The sequence below is a fragment of the Grus americana genome, chromosome 3, assembly GCF_028858705.1.
Source record: "Grus americana isolate bGruAme1 chromosome 3, bGruAme1.mat, whole genome shotgun sequence".
Classification (NCBI taxonomy): Eukaryota; Metazoa; Chordata; class Aves; order Gruiformes; family Gruidae; genus Grus; species Grus americana.
In genome coordinates, this window is record NC_072854.1 from 228,383 (window position 1) to 246,764 (window position 18,382).

The following is an 18,382-nucleotide window of genomic DNA, read 5'->3' on the forward strand; positions in this document are numbered from 1 at the left end:
CACAATCAGGGACTCATTTGGGCAGGATGGGATGTCTCTCAGGCCATCAGGAGCCAGATACATTCACTGAAACATTCATCTTAAGAACAAAACATCTATGGAGTTAAAACTACAAGCAAGCAACTGGATAGCCAAGCACAAAGCAAAGGCTAGTCCAGGTTTGGTGTCTAGCCAAGTCTAGCAGAGCAGTAGCAGGAAAGAGTCTAACGTATGTGGAAAGTTCAGCTGGGAAGAGCTCAGAACAATGCATCCACTTGGCTTGACATGCGGGAGCCAGCATGCACTAGGGTCCATGGACTAGCACGCTCTAAGAACAAGGAAAGGAAGAGAACTAACAACCAGGAGATTTCACAAAGGGCAGTGCTCCCTCGCTGTAAGGCTTTGGCTGAGAGTACAAGGAACAGTTTGCATCCCAGCACAGAACACAAGGTCTCAAAGTAGGATGCACCTAAGCTGAACAGTTTCACATAGCAGCCTTATAGCAAGGGAAGACTGTATAAATAAGATAGAGGGAGTGTGTATGTTTGTGTGTGTTACAAATATAAATACACACACACATATATATAAAAATATATATATACACACACACAAATAAAATAATGTACATTACATATATAGTGGTGGCCACATCACAGGACCGGAGAAGTTTGCTCACCATTAGCAAATATCCTATGAAAGACTGTTGGTAACAGAGCAGCCCGTAAGCGGGAAGTAAAACGAGATAAAGTCAATGAGTTGATGAAACAGCAAGCACTTAACATCGATAGAGACAGCTAGGTCAGAATCATGGCAAAACCTGGACAAGACTGAGAATCTGGCCCTGCCTCTAGCCACTTTTTTAAAATAAATTTACATAAGCAACATTAATGTTTCTAATTGAGAACCAGACTGGGCAAGGGAGACAAGACACCTCTGACCAAGCAGAAGATTACAGCTGACACTGCAGCTAAGCAGCTGGAAATACTGTTCCTTCTGTGAGTGCTCTACGGTCCCTTAGCATCCTCTTCAGCAGGCAACTACCTTTTATATCCCAGCAGCTTCTCCTGGGCATGGATCTTGGCAGCAGAACCCATACTTACATACCTGGCCACATAATTTAACAGCAGAGTTAATACCAAATAAGACTCAGTCTCCTGGCACCTTGGCCTGGAACTGAAGAGAGACTCTGGACAGACTGCAGTTAAATATATAATAAAACCTAGAGGTCAGGTACGTTGAAGACGGCCGATGCATACGCTTTCCTGAGTGCCTGGAGGCACTATTTGCAAATATACTAGCACAACACTAAACTTTCCCCTGTGCTCTACTGCGTGTCTCATTTGACATGTGGTAATACATGGCCATGTCTCAGGAGCACAAGACGACATTACAAGACACTCCAGTTTGAGGCCTCAGTTCTGTTGGAGCACTCCAAGAGCTGCCCAAAAGGATTTTTAATTCAAACCCATCTCCTCTTTCCGTTTGTGACTGGTTCTTACACTCCCAAAGAGAACTACAAGAAACATCTCCAAACATTGCTTAACAAGCAAGCAGCAGCATTGAACACCCTGCCTAAACCCACTGTTCTCCTTCACACTCAGGAGTACCTTCAACCTGTCACAGTAAAACATCTTGCAACACGTTCCCTTTGCAGGTCCACTTGTTAGACAGTACAGATATGCATAAATGCAACATGGTGTTGCACATGGATCCTGTGGAAGAGCACACAAAACAACTTGGACCTCTCGCAAGGAGTATTTTCATCTGACCACAACTCCAGAAAGCAGCTGGAACATTCCAGTCTCTGGGAACACCAGTGGCAAGTTTAAGAACCATGGGTGTCTTTCCTTTCCTCATCACAACTTCTCCAAAGTTCCCCACTCATTTGACACTTTTCGTCCTTTAAATCCATTAACCCTGCACTTTGTGGCACTGAAAAAGAAAAGTTAGTAAATTAATGGATTATGGATGGCTTTTGCATTTAAGCAGCATGAGAAATCCTCCCTCTTTCCCACTCCCTTTTTCTTCCACAGATGACCCCCAGCATATAAAGATTTCATCCCTTTTCCCAAAACTGAATGCAATAGTAACAACACTCTACTACTAAATTAATCTTTTTTCTTCCTGCAGTACACAGGTGGCTCTAGGGAGGGAAAGAATAGAGAAGAGAATACTGCTCCAGAATTACATTCAGAACAAGAAAAACAGTGGTCAGTCCTGCTAGCGCATGTGCTTCTGCAATCCAAAGGAGCAGCAAGGAGTGAAGGCAGAAGGGCTGCTCCCACACCTAAGCAGCTGCTACAGGAACAAGTATACCAGCCACTTCCAATGTTACACAAGTGACACTACTCTTCTAGTACTTCCTCCCCTAGCAAACAGGGGGATGTTTTGCAGAATACAATAGCAGCTTCCTTTCCCCAAATTTTTGCCCCACATTCAGCAAGTATTCTCTTTTGCTTAAAGGGAAGAGGAGCTTTCAGGAGCGTAGCCCAGAATGGTGCTGGGGACAGAGAGTATCAAAGAACAGATCATAGCACACTGAATCACTGTTCCCCTTAAATCTTGAATTACTGCCCCGCTTCTTTTAAGTAAACGCAGGAAAGTTTTCAGATACCAGCCAGCTCTAAGAAATAACTCACGAAGCAATAAACATGGGTTTAACATTGCCAGTGACCCCAAAGCAACTGTCACTCTAGGGCCCGAACGTGAAAATAGCCTGTCTGGCTACTGCACAGTCAGCAGTACTGGAGAATCTCAAGCTGGAATACATCCAGCAGTTCTGATGATGTAGTTCTGACTTTCCTAGTTGGGTAGGCACTACAGGAATAAGAATATATCCTGCAACATTGGCAACTTTAATTCCAGCCTGCACTGGAGACATAGCCTTCACATCGGGAGGATTCCTCTTACGACCACAATCCACTCATGCTTGCTTCCTTTTTTATTTAAGGACAGACCAGAATCTCCCAGAGAAATCACTTCACTTCTGAACACAACACGAGCAAGACAGCCTACAACTGTGGAGTAGAAGAACATTTGCTCAGGAATAACTGCAGTTAAGCACTGTTCCTGCGCAGTCACACTTCCAGCATGTGTCCTCTTCAGGACTACCAAGGAGTCTTGCTGAGGATACGGCTGTTAGAGCATACAGACACTCACAACTCTTTGAAAGAGCACATCAGTCTAATTGCCTCTGTCCCTCCCACCGTGTCTAATGGAAGCAAAGCTCTATGGAATTGGAGGGCACAGGCAAAGGTGTAACTCTGTTGAGGCAACTGTTTGTGACCCACACTCAAAGAGCCACCTTTCTTCTAGACAGCCTCTGAATGGCACCACTGGGACTCTGAATGCTCTTAAGAATGTCACGTTTATTGATCTGCAGAACCTCCCTCTGGTAAAAAGCCACGGCTCTAGATACCAACTTTAAGTGGTTTGTTTTCACAAACAAAGTGCTGGCTACCAATTAGAAAGACTGCAGCTGTATAATACTTAAAATAAACTAGAAAAAGAAGGATCTCTTATGTACTCGAGTCTACAATAGACTTTCCGTAAGTGGCCTGAATTAAATGCAGGTATCCAATGCACACAACTCTTGGAAATTCCTCCCACAAAGTCAGGGAAAGATAATAAAGTGAACCCCACGATATCATCAGCCTGTATGAAGGGCAAGCTGTCACCAAGTTTACAGGCAGATAGAGAACTGACTGTTCCTTCTGCCATGACCCAGTCTCCTTGGGTACAAGCATGTATCAGAGGTTTGTTACAGAGAACAGAGACCCCAATTCTGGAACAAAGAGACAATACAAGAGTTCATTCATAGAAAGAAAAGCCGCAGAGGTCTGCAGTTTATGAAGAGAGGCTATTTTTAGATGACAGGCAAAGCAGAGCATTCTTTCCTGTACACTGTCAACATCAAACCAAGAATTCACACAGGCAAAAGCTTACAGGACAGCAAGTGCATGCTCTCTGGGTTTTAGAATGCTTGCAGAAGTTGGACAACAGATAGCAAAGCTGTCACTTGAAAGAATATGTGGTACGACATAGTGCATCCTTACTGCAGACAGATTTAAAGTCATAGGAATAGCAAAGGTGAAAAAAACCCAGAGTATGCAAGGATGCACTGCGCTGCCAGAAAACTCACTTCTTACGAAAATAAACATTTCAGCACAGGTGGCTGCCTGAACAGAGCATGTCTTTGCCAAATAGGCTGAAGTCAAGCTAGCATCCTGAGGTGCAGGCCAAAGTGAGTGATGCTGGATGAGGATGCCAAGACAAGCAGCTTGCTGCAGCCAGAGTCTATAACCTTGATTATAAATGTTGGTTGCTACAAGAAGCACTCGTGTGGCCTCAGTGGACACAGCTCTCCAGATAGCTCTCAAAGCTTCACAACACTGGGAAGAGAACTCCATGCGTGTTAACATGAAAAAGACTGCAGAGCAGATGAATCCAAGGATAATGTGCATACAAAACTTGAAAGTTTCAGCACCGTTTCTTGGGTCAGTCCCTTGAGATCAAAAACTGAGGAAGGGGCTAACAAGGGAAACAGTATCCAGTATCAGTCCTTCCCTGTACCTGAAGGTGGTCCAACCAAGAGTGAATTCACTACCAATCTCTGGTCCAACTGACGTGGAGGAACACACGTATATACATGCTTATCATGCCAGATAACCTCGAAAGGATTAGATGCCTTTATCTGAGTAGCTTGTCTCATAGGCAAAGATCACCTCCCCAAGCCTTACCTGACCCAATTTTGATCAGTCCGTTGTGCTGAATGAAGATGGTGTCGCAGGTCAGGTTACCATGGATGATTGGGGGATCACAGGAGTGGAGGTAGCTAGAGATTCAGAACAGAGCACTGGTCAGGAGACTACCGAGGCTGAGGCCAGGAATCCCTGTCTTCCTCCCTTCCCAGTCTCAAGCAACATCAGAAGAGAACAGGAGGGCAAAGGACACACACTGGGGATTTACAATAGCAGGGAGGTAAAATTAAGTGACTGTACATCAGCCTCTAGGCTAGGAGAGAATCATTAAGTGATTGTCTCTAACTAACAACCTCCAGAACATGAGGGGAAAAAAGAAAGCTTTCTCTCATCAGTTCCCAAGAAACTCAGGGTATCAAGGTAAAGAAACCATTTCATCCATCCCAGTACTGCTAGGTGGGTACTAAAAGGGTTCCAATTTTATACCAAAAATATCAGAGCCTTATTCTGGCCCTACTCAACAGGCATCAAAAAGGCACTCAGTGCTGTGCAAACATGATTGGTTATGTTTTCCAACAGGCACAAGCAAAGTTTTTCAGTGCTGGGGTTCCAGGTACTTTTGAGGCTACCTGTTTTTGTGCCTTGCCCTGCTTGGTTTTACATTAGCAGCCAGCACAAATAAGGACTGTCAGCTCCCAAAAGCTTATTAGAACCCCAGCTATTCATCAACAGCTATATTTAGCTGAATGGGGACAGAATTTTCTCTATGGAGTGGGAGTCTTGCTCTAACATCTGGGATACTGTTTTTCCAAGGCTGTTATTAGCTACACACCAACTCTGGCTCAGGTAGAGAAGAGTCTTTAAAACCAAAACAAACAGACAAAACCCCCCACATTCCATTCAACTGGGTTGGACTAAAATGGCTGCAGAAGATCTGCATCATCAAGAAACATATAGGTCCATATACACTTCTAACCATATCACACCACAATGATGAATCCACTTCATGCTACAGGGCTGCAGACTAAGAAAAATGTCCTCACTCCTCTCACATGGAAAGTGATTTATTTGAGACTTCTCTGCAACATCCTCTTGGCCGTGGTTAGATCCAGTTGACACTCTGTAGACCATGACTGGGATAAAAATCAGGCTGGGTGACAAAGCGCTCTGCAGGCTCCATTCCATGAACCTTGCTAACGTTTGGCAGCACGTATGTTTACGGCTTTTAATATTCTAGCATAAGAGATGTTACACTTAAATAGATGGCTAAACCACAAGATCAGTAACTTGCATACCTGAGAGCAGAGAGGATCTGGGTACACCATCGCTTCCAGGCCTACAGATACAGGAGCAAAAAGGATAAAAATCATTCAAGGAAGAGGAACTAATCCTTAGTTCTGTGATTCATAGCCCATTTATATGAAAGGATATATGCTCCATTGTGTGGCATCTTAGTTTTTACCCAGTACAGGTGTGCAGGAAGTAAAAACTTAGAGGATTGGTGCTCTCATGCTCAGTTTAGTTTCTACATATTTGTATGGATCAAAAAACATGTGTTCCCTCCTAACTCCTCATGCACAGATGCCTTCCCTCTTTCCTGTATGCACACATGGAAAGGGATGTGCCTGTCACACCATACATATGAAGCTACAGAACTGCTGGAAACAAAGCAAAAAGCACAGAACAGCTGTCCAAGATAACCTGCAACTAAACTAGTTTACAGTAATAAAAAGGAAACACAGACACATGTTATCACCAGGTTGCCTTCTCATCAGGATTCTCTGCTGAAAGAGCTTTCCAGAGGCTGATGGCACTAAGTGAAAATAGGCGGGGGGGGGGGAGAAAGGAAAAAAGTTACCTTTTCATTCATAGTTTTGTGGTTTTTCTTTGTCTTCTTCAGGAACTGTTTCAAGCTCCCTGAAGACATATATTCAGTGATGAATATCACCTGTAGCGGCAGTATGAGACATTACCCTCTGCTTCACTAATTACCTACAGGACATATAGTGAGAAAACCCAACAGACTGTTCACTTTACTTACCCTGGCCTTATTCTCCTTCACATCAGCCCAGTATTTGTGAAATTTCACAATGTTCAGATGTTCCAGCTGAATTAAGTTGTCAAACACCGCTTTAACTTTTTCCTTAACATCAGAAAGACAAAGACTGTTACATCAGAGACCTCATCAGCCCACATCTTTCTTTCTTCTTTGGTCTTAGTCCCCTTAAACAACACTGCACACTTCAAGCTCTATGCTAAGAACAAACAGCATCTGATTTCATCCTACACTGCATCTCATCAGCTGAGCATGGTTTGATCACCAAGACCAAATCAACACAAGAGCCCATGGAAATAGCACAACAGTACTCAGTCGCATTTTCTGCACAGGCCCGGCTTAAACTGAATTTGCTACATTTGAGCAGCACAGCACTCCAAATCCAGCCAATAATCCACATGAAAGGACACCAACACCTATAATCCCACCCTCGCGTATGGTATGTTTCCCACATTTTCTTGGGAAACACATCAACTTACTTCCTGAAGCTTAAAGTTCTTCCGCTCAGAGAACTGAACCTCATTCCAAACAACTTCCACACCTTCCTCTGTATCCATGGCCAGGTAGGCACTATCGATCCCTGGGACATTGCGCTGATTCACCTGTATGGGAAGGATGGAGACAGATGTGAGTTCTAAGTCAGCAAGATCAGATCATTACCATGCATCCTTCACTTGATTATTACAAACTTTGCTTATTAACTTTTAATTAAATGAGCATTCCAGAATAGGATTGTGCATATATATTTCAGGAATGGGACACACCCAAATGTGAGTACATTGTAGGCCATGTAAGCAGCAACCCCTGGGAATATTTGAGGGAAAATTTCTTTTGCAGAAAGGCTGTTTTGCAGTAAAAGCTGCCTTTTGGCAACAATACATTAGATTTTTATGTTTATGATACCTGTAGTTCATTCAACCACCAAAAAAACCTCCAACCATACAAAAGGGATACAAAAAAAGTCTCAAGAACTCAGACACAACTTTCTGGAGGAATTTTCTGAAGGTGATGAGACAGAAAACTCAAGAGAGGAAACTAATCCAAGCAGAGAGAAACAAAGGGAAAGGTGCAAGTTGAGAATAGACTTAGGAACGGATTACACAATTCAAATTGCTACAATAATTTATTTAGTTAATAAACGCAAAGTCAACCCAGCACAAGTATATCCACACCTAATATTAAAAATATAGGTGAGCACTAAGAAAGCAACAAGGTAAGGGAGGGAAGGGGGGGACCTGACAAAGCAAGGCTTTAAAGCCTAGCACGAGAATGGCTAGGGATGTGGAAGTACTTAATGCTAGAAGACCTGTACAGATATATGATGAACAACAAGCCCAGCAGCAAAGTTTACCATAATATTGTTTTTCCTCAGATATGTAGCAGCATCCAAAGATGTATATGGGTTTCTTCCTCCAGCATCTACAGCATCTTGCTGTTCTGTAATGCCTTTTGCATGCTATTTCACAGGCAAACAGAAGTTACAGTCATGGTTAAAGTCCTACTGCACCAGACAATGTGCTGTGATAAAACTGGATTGCTTTCTCAAAGTACTTAGAGGAGAGAGGACAGAAGGTAGAATTTACCTTTTAATTGCCAATCATCAACCATTAATATTCACCATTCACTCTCAGCTGATCCAATTCTCCCCTTGAGGCACAAGTTAATACAGAGATTTGGCTAGTAAATCCAGACTCATCTTCCACTTATATTACCATTTCAAAGTTTTTGCTACTCATATTGTCTCGCCTTCTCTGCCCTCACTAGCGATCCCATCAGCATCCAATTCCTGGAAGCTTCTCACCACACACAAAAAACCCCTTCCCCCTTGGCAGCCATTTCTAACATGATCTAATTTACTTAATTTCAGCTACAGTGCTACAGTGTTATGCTAATGAGAACTGATGCAAATGTTCTGCCACCCACAACACTGAAATGAATGAAACACTATACTATAGGAAATAACTACTGATAACACAATACTAACTAATAAAACTAAGAAAGAAAACAGTTTCCAATGGACAGTGCTTTTAAGTCTAGTAGACTAGGTACAGATTGAAAGCATTCAGCTGATCATACTGAACTGCAAAAAAACTAAGGCTTGTATTTATAAAGAAACACTGCTGTAGGTGGTGGGTACCAAGAAGAACTTGTAGGTAACACTGACAATCAGCTAAACTTGAGCTCCTAACACAATGCATGATGGCAAGGACTAACACAGTGAGCGGCCCTGTGGTGCTCAGCTGCCGGCTGGGGCTAAACCATGACAATGCCAAGAGGTTTTAACTGAAGAAAAGTTTAAAAAGAAAGGCAGGTATGTGTATTGCAGGGACAAAATAAAAGCCATGACTACAGACACCCAGTGCCCATGCATCCCTCTATATTCTCTTCCTTTGTCATACTTGTATTCAAAGACCTTCTAGCTTTACTGGATTAATTGAGTCCTCAAATACTGACAATTACCCACAATCTGGCCTGATAATATAGCCAGTGGATGTGTATTTATCATATCTTCTCTCATTTCTGGGCATGTTTACCAAACATAAATAATTTCCATGACTCACAGGCAATATTCCAGGGCACCAGATATGACTCAAGATACCAAACCCATCTGACATCACTGATGGTAATTCTAAATTCCAAAGGAGATTCAATAGCTTGGGCAGAAGACTGAAAGGGGAAAAAATCATACAATCATAGAATAGTTTGGGTTTGAAGGGACCTTAAAGACAATCCAGTTCCAACCCCCTGCCACAGGCAGGGACACCCTCCACTAGCCCAGGTTGCCCAAAGCCCCATCCAGCCTGGCCTTGAACACTGCCAGGGAGCCAGGGGCAGCCACAGCTTCTCTGGGCAACCTGTGCCAGGGCCTCAGCATCCTCGCAGGTGCTCTTCCTCTCTGACAGATGGACGCCATCAGCCCCCAGCAGACCAGGTTTCTCAAAGCGAGTCCCATGGTCTAAGTAGCCTAACCCCTAGCTGTGGCACCAGTCCTGTAACCATTCGTGGATTTGCCAGATTCAACTGGCCCTTTCAAACCCCTTCCCTTTGACCAGGAGGACTGATGAAAAAACTACCTGTGCTCCAGAGTCAGACATCTGAAAAGGCGACAGCAAATTTCTCCTTTGTTCAGGTTGCCAAATCGCTGTTCCACATCCCTCTCCATGCTCAAGTGGAATCCTAAGCCCCCGTGAAAGCATGTTCTAGCACTTGCCCTGTACATTCCTGAGGGTTATGGCCAGCCATTGCCTCCAAGCAGTTACTGGTGATTGATTGATGGCTGCAAGCTTAACAGGTCACAAATTAGAGTGATGTGGCAGTTAATACTATTGTAAACAAAGGTAGTTGTAGGAATATAAATTTCAACTTCTCCACAAACCTGACTGAGCAAGAGGAAATAAAAATGGCATGTTCAAAATGCTGCCCTCCATGCCTTGCCCTGAAGGGCAAGGAGTGCAACCAGCAACTTACGCAGCCTGGTACACCCAAGCCCTGAATAAGCAACAGAAATACTGTTCTCACCCTGAAGAGCACTCACAACCTGGGCATCAACACAGGATGAAAATGACGCAGGTTCTCTCCTCACTTTGCCCTAACTTCCCACAAGCTTTGTCAAGTAATTTAAGACTGACTGTTTTAACTTGCTTAATTTTCAGTAGCCTTTTATGATCCAGACCAAAGACAACAAGCTGCCCATGAACTATGCTGATGAAACGACAAAAAACTGGCTTAAATAAAATACCCTGTGTTCCCAGAGATAACGTATTACTCTGAAGAGTTTTTCCAAAAAAACCCACGCAGACTAGGTAGCTTTTCAACTATGAAGGAAGAAGTTAACTGAACTCGGTTAAGCATTAAGCATGAATTTCTGAAGTATAAGATGAAGGAGTTCCATAAACGCAAAAAATTTACAGCAGAAATACTAATGTAGCTCTTTGTCCATATAAACAAGAGGTAAGGAAACTCAAGAAGAATTTCAAGTGAATTTAAGTAATTAAAGGGGAGTGAGGGAAAGAGATTTAAATGCTGTTACTTCAAGGTGTAACTTAGCTTTAAGGGAAAAAAGTTTGGAAGATACAGTTCCCTTAGACAGGTTATTCCAATTGCCCAATGTATATTTTTACCATAGCTCTCAAACATCTGGATATCTATCACTGAAAGAACTGGAGAGACATTCTGTAGTTCACATGATCTGTCAATTAAAAAAAAAAAATACAGCCTAAGCCACAAGCGATAACAATGATTTATAATCAAGAAAAAAACAAATGTATAAAAATTGGGAAAAAAAACCACAATAATTAGAATATCAGTACAGAATGAAACTGGACATTGGAGAAAAGAGATCAGGAATGGCAGCACATTAGGCCGGACACTTACAAAAAGCCCCGTATCTGGTTAAAAGTAGCACAAATATGTTAAAAAGTTACTCTGGACACTTGTTTAGGCCAGAGAAAAAGATCAAAGCTCCGCTCAATGGGATTGGCAAAAGCTTGAGAACAGAAATAATATACCTACAGAAGACAGTAGCTGGATCACAGAAGAACATTACTTTTCATTGAACTGTGATGAAACAAGAAGTAGCATATTTACCATCAGAAAGAGGAAACAAAAGCAGCTGTGTCAGAGATCTGAAGCTGGAGTGTAACAAAAATCAAAGCATGCAAGATCCACTGCAGACAAAGGAAGAAAAAAACCACCACAACGAAAACCAACAAAACAAAGAAGCAAGCCTATTTCATTTTTTAATTAAACTCTCAGCACTGGCCTTTGCAATTATATTCATGGTAGTAAAATGCTTGAAGGGTGTTAATTCAAAAAGAGCATTAAAATAACTAGTGTAATATAACAATGTCAAGGAAAGAAAGATACAAACCAATTCATACAGCAATCAAAAGTATAAGGAAAAGAAAATCTGACCATCACCAATGCAACAGTTGGTTCTTCCAGACAGCTACATGCTGAAACAAGTAATAAGATAAAATACACTAGCAGTAAGCTTGTCTATGTAACCAAGCAAACAAATCTTGACCAGTTAAATACAGAATTAAAAGTCTTCCATGAGTTGGAGCTTGCCCTCACTTGTAATTTCACATGCAATAGATCAGGAGACGCAGTCTTGAGAAACCAGACAAACTTTTTAAGCAGACACAGTAAGCGTCCCTACCAACCTCCCAGAGATTCCTGATCTGTGCTGGCCCACGCATCTGGACTACAAAGGGCAGAGTACAGCTCAGAGCCAGGACGCAGTCCAAGGAGCCTGGTTCCATCCTGTCAGCAACACAGCAACTCTTCCGTAGCAAAGCAGCAAGTTTTGAATCATACCACCATCGCGCAGACCATAGCCCAGTGGCTGATCCAGCCTCTCCAAAAGCATTTTGACAGTGCTGGCTAAACAACATACTGAGGGACAGGCTTCACTAAAAATTCACATCAGATAACTCTCCGGTCAGGAGACTGGCAACTTTAAAAAAAAAAAAAGTATGACAAGAGTCAAGTTGCTTTGAACAGAAAAAGCACTGCTTTTGATATCCTACAGGGAGACATGCATCATTCCCATCTATTTAATGGATAACAGAAACAAATATGTAAGTGGAGATGCTGTGTAAAGGAATCTGCTTGGTAGAATACCACGGGACAAAGTCCTGGAGGGAAGAGGGGCCCAAGACAACTGGCTAATATTCAAGGGTCACCTCCTCCAAGCTCAGGAGCAATGTATGCCAACAAAGAAGTCAGGCAAAAACGCCCAGAGGCCTGCATGGATGAACAAGGAGCTCCTGGGCAAACTCAACCACAAAAAGGAAGCCTACAGAGGGTGGAAGCAAGGACAGGCAGCCTGGGAGGAATACAGAGAAACTGTCCAAGCAGCCAGGGATCAGGTGAGGAAACCCATAGCCCTCCCTTTGAGAAGTCCGGCGAAGTTCCCACTGACTGGGAAAGGGGCAACATAACCCCTGTTTTTAAGAAGGGAAGAAAAGGAAGATTCGGGGAACTACAGGCCGGTCAGTCTCACCTCCGTGCCTGGCAAGATCATGCAGCAGATCCTCCTGGAGACTATGCTCAGGCACATGGAAAATAAGGAGGTGATTGGTGACAGCCAACACGGCTTCACTAAGGGCAAATCATGCCTGACAAACTTGGTGGCCTTCTATGATGGGGTTACAGCATCAGTGGATAAGTGAAGGGCAACTGACGTCATCTACCTGGACTTGTGCAAGGCATTTGACACCGTCCCACACGAAATCCTTGTCTCTAAATTGGAGAGACCTGGATTTGATCAATGGACCACTCGGTGGATAAGGAATTGCCTGGATGGTCGCACTCAAAGAGTCGTGGTCAACAGCTCAATGTCCAAGTGGAGAACAGTGATGAGTGGCATTCCTCAAGGGTCGGTACTGGGCCGGCACTGTTTAACATCTTTGTCGGCAACGTGGACAGCAGGATCGAGCGCACCCTCAGCAAGTTTGCCGACGACACCAAGCTGTGTGGTGTGGTTGACACGCTGGAGGGAAGGGATGCCATCCAGAGGGACCTTGACAGGCTGGAGAGGTGGGCCTGTGCAAACCGCATGAAGTTCAACAAGGCCAAGCGCAAGGTCCTGCACGTGGGTCGGCGCAATCCCAAGCACGACTACAGGCTGGGGGAGGAATGGATTGAAAGCAGCCCCAAGGAGAAGTGCTTGGGGGTACTGATTGATGAGAAGCTCAACATGAGCCGGCAGCGTGCGCTTGCAGCCCAGAAAGCCAACCGTGTCCTGGGCTGCATCAAAAGAGGCGTGACCAGCAGGTCGAGGGAGGGGATCCTGCCCCTCTACTCCACTCTGGTGAGACCCCACCTGGAGTACTGCGTCCAGCTCTGGGGGCCCCAGTACAGGAGAGACACTGAGCTGTTGGAGCGAGTCCAGAGGAGGCCACAAAGCTGATCGGAGAGATGGAGCACCTCTCCTGTGAGGACAGGCTGAGAGAGTTGGGATTGTTCAGCCTGGAGAAAAGGCGGCTCCGGGGAGATCTAATTGTGGCTTTCCAGTACCTGAAGGGGCCTACAGGAAAGATGGTCAGGGACTGTTTATGAGGGAGTGTAGTGACAGGACAAGGGGTAACGGGTTTAAGCTAAAGAAGGGTAGTTTTAGACTAGATGTTAGAAAGAAATTCTTTACTGTGAGGGTGGTGAGGCACTGGAACAGGTTGCCCAGAGAGGTTGTGGATGCCCCATCCCTGGAAGTGTTTAAGACCAGGTTGGATGAGGCTTTGGGCAACCTGGGCTAGTGGAGGGTGTCCCTGCCCATGGCAGGGGGTTTGGAACTAGATGATCTTTGAGGTCCCTTCCAACCCAAACCGTTCTATGAATACAGGACTTGTAATAGGATGTTGGAGACGGGCAATTTTGGGATTGAACAAGAGTATTTGGGTACAATATTCATGAGATGTTTGAGGGAAGGGCCAAAAGCATGGAAAAAGAAGGATTAAGACAAGTTGCTAGCCAAGTCCCATGCCTGATCACCATCACCTGCAGTGTGTTTTCATGAAACTATTTTTCAAACTATTTTCTGTGCAAGTGTGCTCCTTACTCTCTCTGTACGTGCACACACAAGCACACAGATCTGCTAGCAAACTTCAAGCCAGAAAGTTAGGACAAGAGGTCTTGGGGACAGATTTTGCAGAGACAGAGGGCCAGGAGATAGGTACTAGAGACACCCATGAAATGGGATTTTCCATGAGCACTGACCCTTAGAAACAGGATACAGCTATTCATGTCACCCGTGTTAACATGGGATGCTTGGAAAAGCACCGTGCTCCCATTTGTGCTAACCTATTTCTGGCTGGCCATGTTTTATAGTATCTTTGTCTATCAGGATTTGCCGTGCAGCCTCACCGCAGGCAAGACCTGGAGTCAGAGACAGTGAGCAGCCTCTCTCCTCCACCGGTCCAGCAATAAATTTCTTCCCAAGTGTAAGCCTGGCTGTAACATCTAACCCCCACCAAACGGGCAGCAGCAACCACAAAACTGCAATCTGGGCTTCCCAATGCAGGTCTAAAGAGACAGAGGTCTGACAAGGGGAAGGCTTTGGTGCTGCTAGTAACCTACACAGACCGTGTTATTTTTAGAACAGCTCTGTAAAGAATGCAGAGCAAACCCTATCCCTCGGTCACAGGCAGCTGAAGCATAACTAGCACCTGTAACCACCCAGGAAAGCTAGAAAAGCAGCTGACAGCTGCCCTGGCTGCGCCTGCTCCCCCACTGAGACAGCCTAAAGGCTGAGAAGTGATGCTGGCTGGGGCAGCACCAAGCAAGCTGCCAGCTGTCTGTTACAGTCAATAAGCAAGAACATAATGGGTTCACAGACACCAGGCCCAAGACAAAGGCTCAATTCCCTCTAGTGTCCCTCCTCTCATTCAAGCACATCTCCAGGGTTCGTTCTTTCCAAGAAGCCCCCATATGAGCCAATAAAAATGTTTAAAAGGCTGCATATACTCCCTCTTTTGACTATCTTCCCAATGGTCAAGTAAAACCTTACAAACTACAGCACGGCATTAGTTTCCTCCACCAGCCGGAAAAAAGAAGAGGTCCATCGCCAAAGCCAGTCAAAAAGCTGGCAGCCCTCTGAGCGCTAGTTTGCTTTGAGAATCTCTGCAACTCAACTCTCCAGCAGCAGAATCCAAAGCTCAAAGCATCTCAAATGCCACCTTTCCAAGGAATGATGCCTCGCTTTCCCGCATACAGAAACTCCGATGTGTGATAGGAAAAGAAAGACTGGTGCTTATCTTTTACTACCTCAGCAAGTTTCCTTCCAGTCACAACAGTGGCTAAGAACTCAGACTCAAGCATCACACAATCCAAACACCCAGTCTATTGGCATTTTCTCTCCAAGAATCCTGCACTCTGCCTCCTTGAAGAAATAGAAATCCAGAGGTACAAGTCATCAACCAGCTCCAGATGAAAAATGATTCAAGAAACTAAGACTCCCACTAAGAGTGAAAAGACAACAAAGAGGTAAAATAAAGATGCAGTAGAGCCAGCCAGCACGGATCAGGAGTGTCTGTTAGCCCGAGCACTAAAATTCAGCTTAAACATCCATCCACTTAGTCATCAAGGGCCCCCCAACAGCTGGGAACCACCTATCCAAATGACAGCAAAGTCTTTCCTAAGAAAAAGAGAAGCAAACTAATGGCAGTGGTGCTGCCTATATTAATTTTCTGAACTTCCAGCAACGGTATACAATGAACAGCAGCAAGACTGAACACTGAACTCTGATATACCCACAGGCACAGAGTGTACTGCCTCAAATACTGCTCCTCAAGTTCTGCACCTGACCTGACACCCAGGTCCACATGGAACTTCCTCATCCTAACTTAGTGTGCATGCCACAGTAAAGGAAGCTATGAAGGACTGCACCTTTCATCTGCTTTATCTGACAGTGGAAAACACCAGAGATAGGAAAACAAGAATTAATCAACACAGCAGCCACTGTATGCACAAACTTATATAGAAGAGATTTGTCTCCAGGGATGAGGCAAAAATGAACCCCTTGATCTCAGCAGCCACTGACGTGGGGGCATAATGTGGTAAGTGCTCCAGCAGCTGAGCCTGCAAAAAAAGTAAGTAGTATGTCAAGCATGGGACAACAATCAGACAACCACAAGGTCATTTCTTTCTTAAGGGAGGTCATTGATGGCTAGCAAGAAATCAAACATCACCTTTCAGCCACTCCCAGGCAGGTCAAGGGAGAGGATTCCACCCCTCTGCTCCACTCTGGTGAGACCCCCCTGCAGTAGTGTGTCCAGCTCGGGGGTCCCCAGCACAAGAAGGACATGGAGCTGTTGAAGCCAGGCCAGAGGAGGCCACGGAGATGAGGCGAGGGCTGGAGCACCTCTGCTATGGAGACCTCAGGCTGAGAGAGTTGGGCTGGTTCAGCCTGGAGAAGAGAAGGCTGCGGGGAGACCTTAGAGCCCCTTCCAGTCCCTGCAGGGGCTCCAGGAAAGCTGGAGAGGGGCTGGTGCCAAGGGCAGGGAGTGACAGGCCAAGGGGCATGGCCTGAAGCTGCAGGAGGGGAGATGGAGATGGGATGTGAGGCAGAAATCCTTCCCTGTGAGGGTGCTGAGGCCCTGGCACAGGTTGCCCAGAGAAGCTGTGGCTGCCCCTGGCTCCCTGGCAGTGTTCAAGGCCAGGTTGGATGGGGCTTTGGGCAACCTGGGCTAGTGGAGGGTGTCCCTGCCCATGGCAGGGGTGGCACTGGATGGTCTTTAAGGTCCCTTCCCACCCAAACTATTCTAAGATTGTATGATTCCAGAATCTGTAGGAAAGAAGCACAAACCCTTTTTATGCCATCTGCAGAGGACTGAGCGAGTCAGCACTTGAGCAAGTTTCCAGTCAAGAGATTGAATGAAAGCAGGACTGCAAGAATGGTGCAAGGTTCTCCTACTAATCTTGAGTGGCCTGACATAACCTCAGGGAAAGGGCAAAGGTATCTGAGCAGAGACCAGTACCCTTTCTCTCATTATCTCTCTTTTCTCCTGTAAGTGCCAGGATTCACATCCTTGCAAAGTCTTCCATATCAGGGAACGAAGCAGCATTTGGCAAGAGCTGTGCCACAACCGACTACACATAACAAGGAGCCTGCAGAGGAAGCCCAGCATACTCAAGTCTACTCAGTCCTTTTCTCTCTCTTAACCATGACAGACATGCTCATACATATACCTAAAGGGGAACCTGCATTGTTCCCACATCCACAATACAATACAGATTCATTCAGTAGCTCTAAATGGATTATTTACTAAGCATGTTACAAAGATGACAATGAAGTATTTATAATAAAGTCTTGGCTTGTGCAATCACAGCGTTTTCCTATCCAGAAAAGATACAGAAAGAAATCCAGTCAATAGATCACTATTAAACACACGATAAACTATAGGACCAGGACTGCGGATGGTTAAGTCTCTCCCACTAACATAAGATTACTACTGGGCTGAAAATTAAAAAGATTCCACTGCAGCAGAGCATGAGTTTTCCTACAATTACGTTTGGGCCACTTTTCTGTTTGATCTGTGTAGGTCTCAGGGATAGTAGGCACTGAGTCCAAGCTCTCAGTTTCAGGTTTAATACCAGCCAGTGGCAGGAGTCTAAAAATGAACTGCAAGTGTGTCACTGCAATCCATCTCTATTAAGAAGTTTCTATTCCTAGGAGGCATAGCAGATAATTCTGAAGATACTTGGACAACCTAAGAAAAATAAATTATGTATGCATGCTGACTGAAAGAAGAAAATGGAGTGGGAACAGCAGAAAACGAGGTTTTTGTCAGAGAGAAAAGCCAAAAGGGACCAAAGCAAGCACAAGCTTGGAGAACCTGTCAGCCTCTGTCTCTCCCTCCTGCGATTCCCCTAAACTCAAGCTGTGGGTCATTTTTCTATGCCTCTCTGCCACAAGATGAGATTCCCCTGTTAAAAGTTTATCTTCAGCTCCTTGCAGAGGCTAAAGCTTCACCTTTGTGTATGTCAGGAGAGCAACCAGGGGCATGGTTACAATTGTAGAGAGGGATTCAGCTCAGGCAGGAAAGCAATACAGTTTGCAACGCACCAGGAGACCCACACTTGTGATGTATACACAGCAGCAGCATGAGAAAGCAGATTGTCACAGTCCTGCAGCACTTAAGGACAG

The 18,382-nt window shown here is 44.7% G+C and overlaps 1 protein-coding gene across 2 annotated transcripts in view; it reads right to left on the reverse strand.

The window, feature by feature from the left end:
- NRBP1 (nuclear receptor binding protein 1) overlaps positions 1-18,382 on the reverse strand; it is a 43,884-nt gene that overhangs the window by 20,492 nt on the left and 5,010 nt on the right. For both annotated transcript variants that reach the window (XM_054818830.1, XM_054818829.1), the window contains exons 3-7: positions 7,215-7,337; positions 6,721-6,822; positions 6,538-6,627; positions 5,975-6,015; positions 4,719-4,813 (exon numbers count right to left, since the gene is read on the reverse strand). In XM_054818830.1, coding sequence (XP_054674805.1) covers positions 4,719-4,813; positions 5,975-6,015; positions 6,538-6,627; positions 6,721-6,822; positions 7,215-7,337 — 451 coding nt within the window. The remainder of the gene's footprint in view (positions 1-4,718; positions 4,814-5,974; positions 6,016-6,537; positions 6,628-6,720; positions 6,823-7,214; positions 7,338-18,382) is intronic.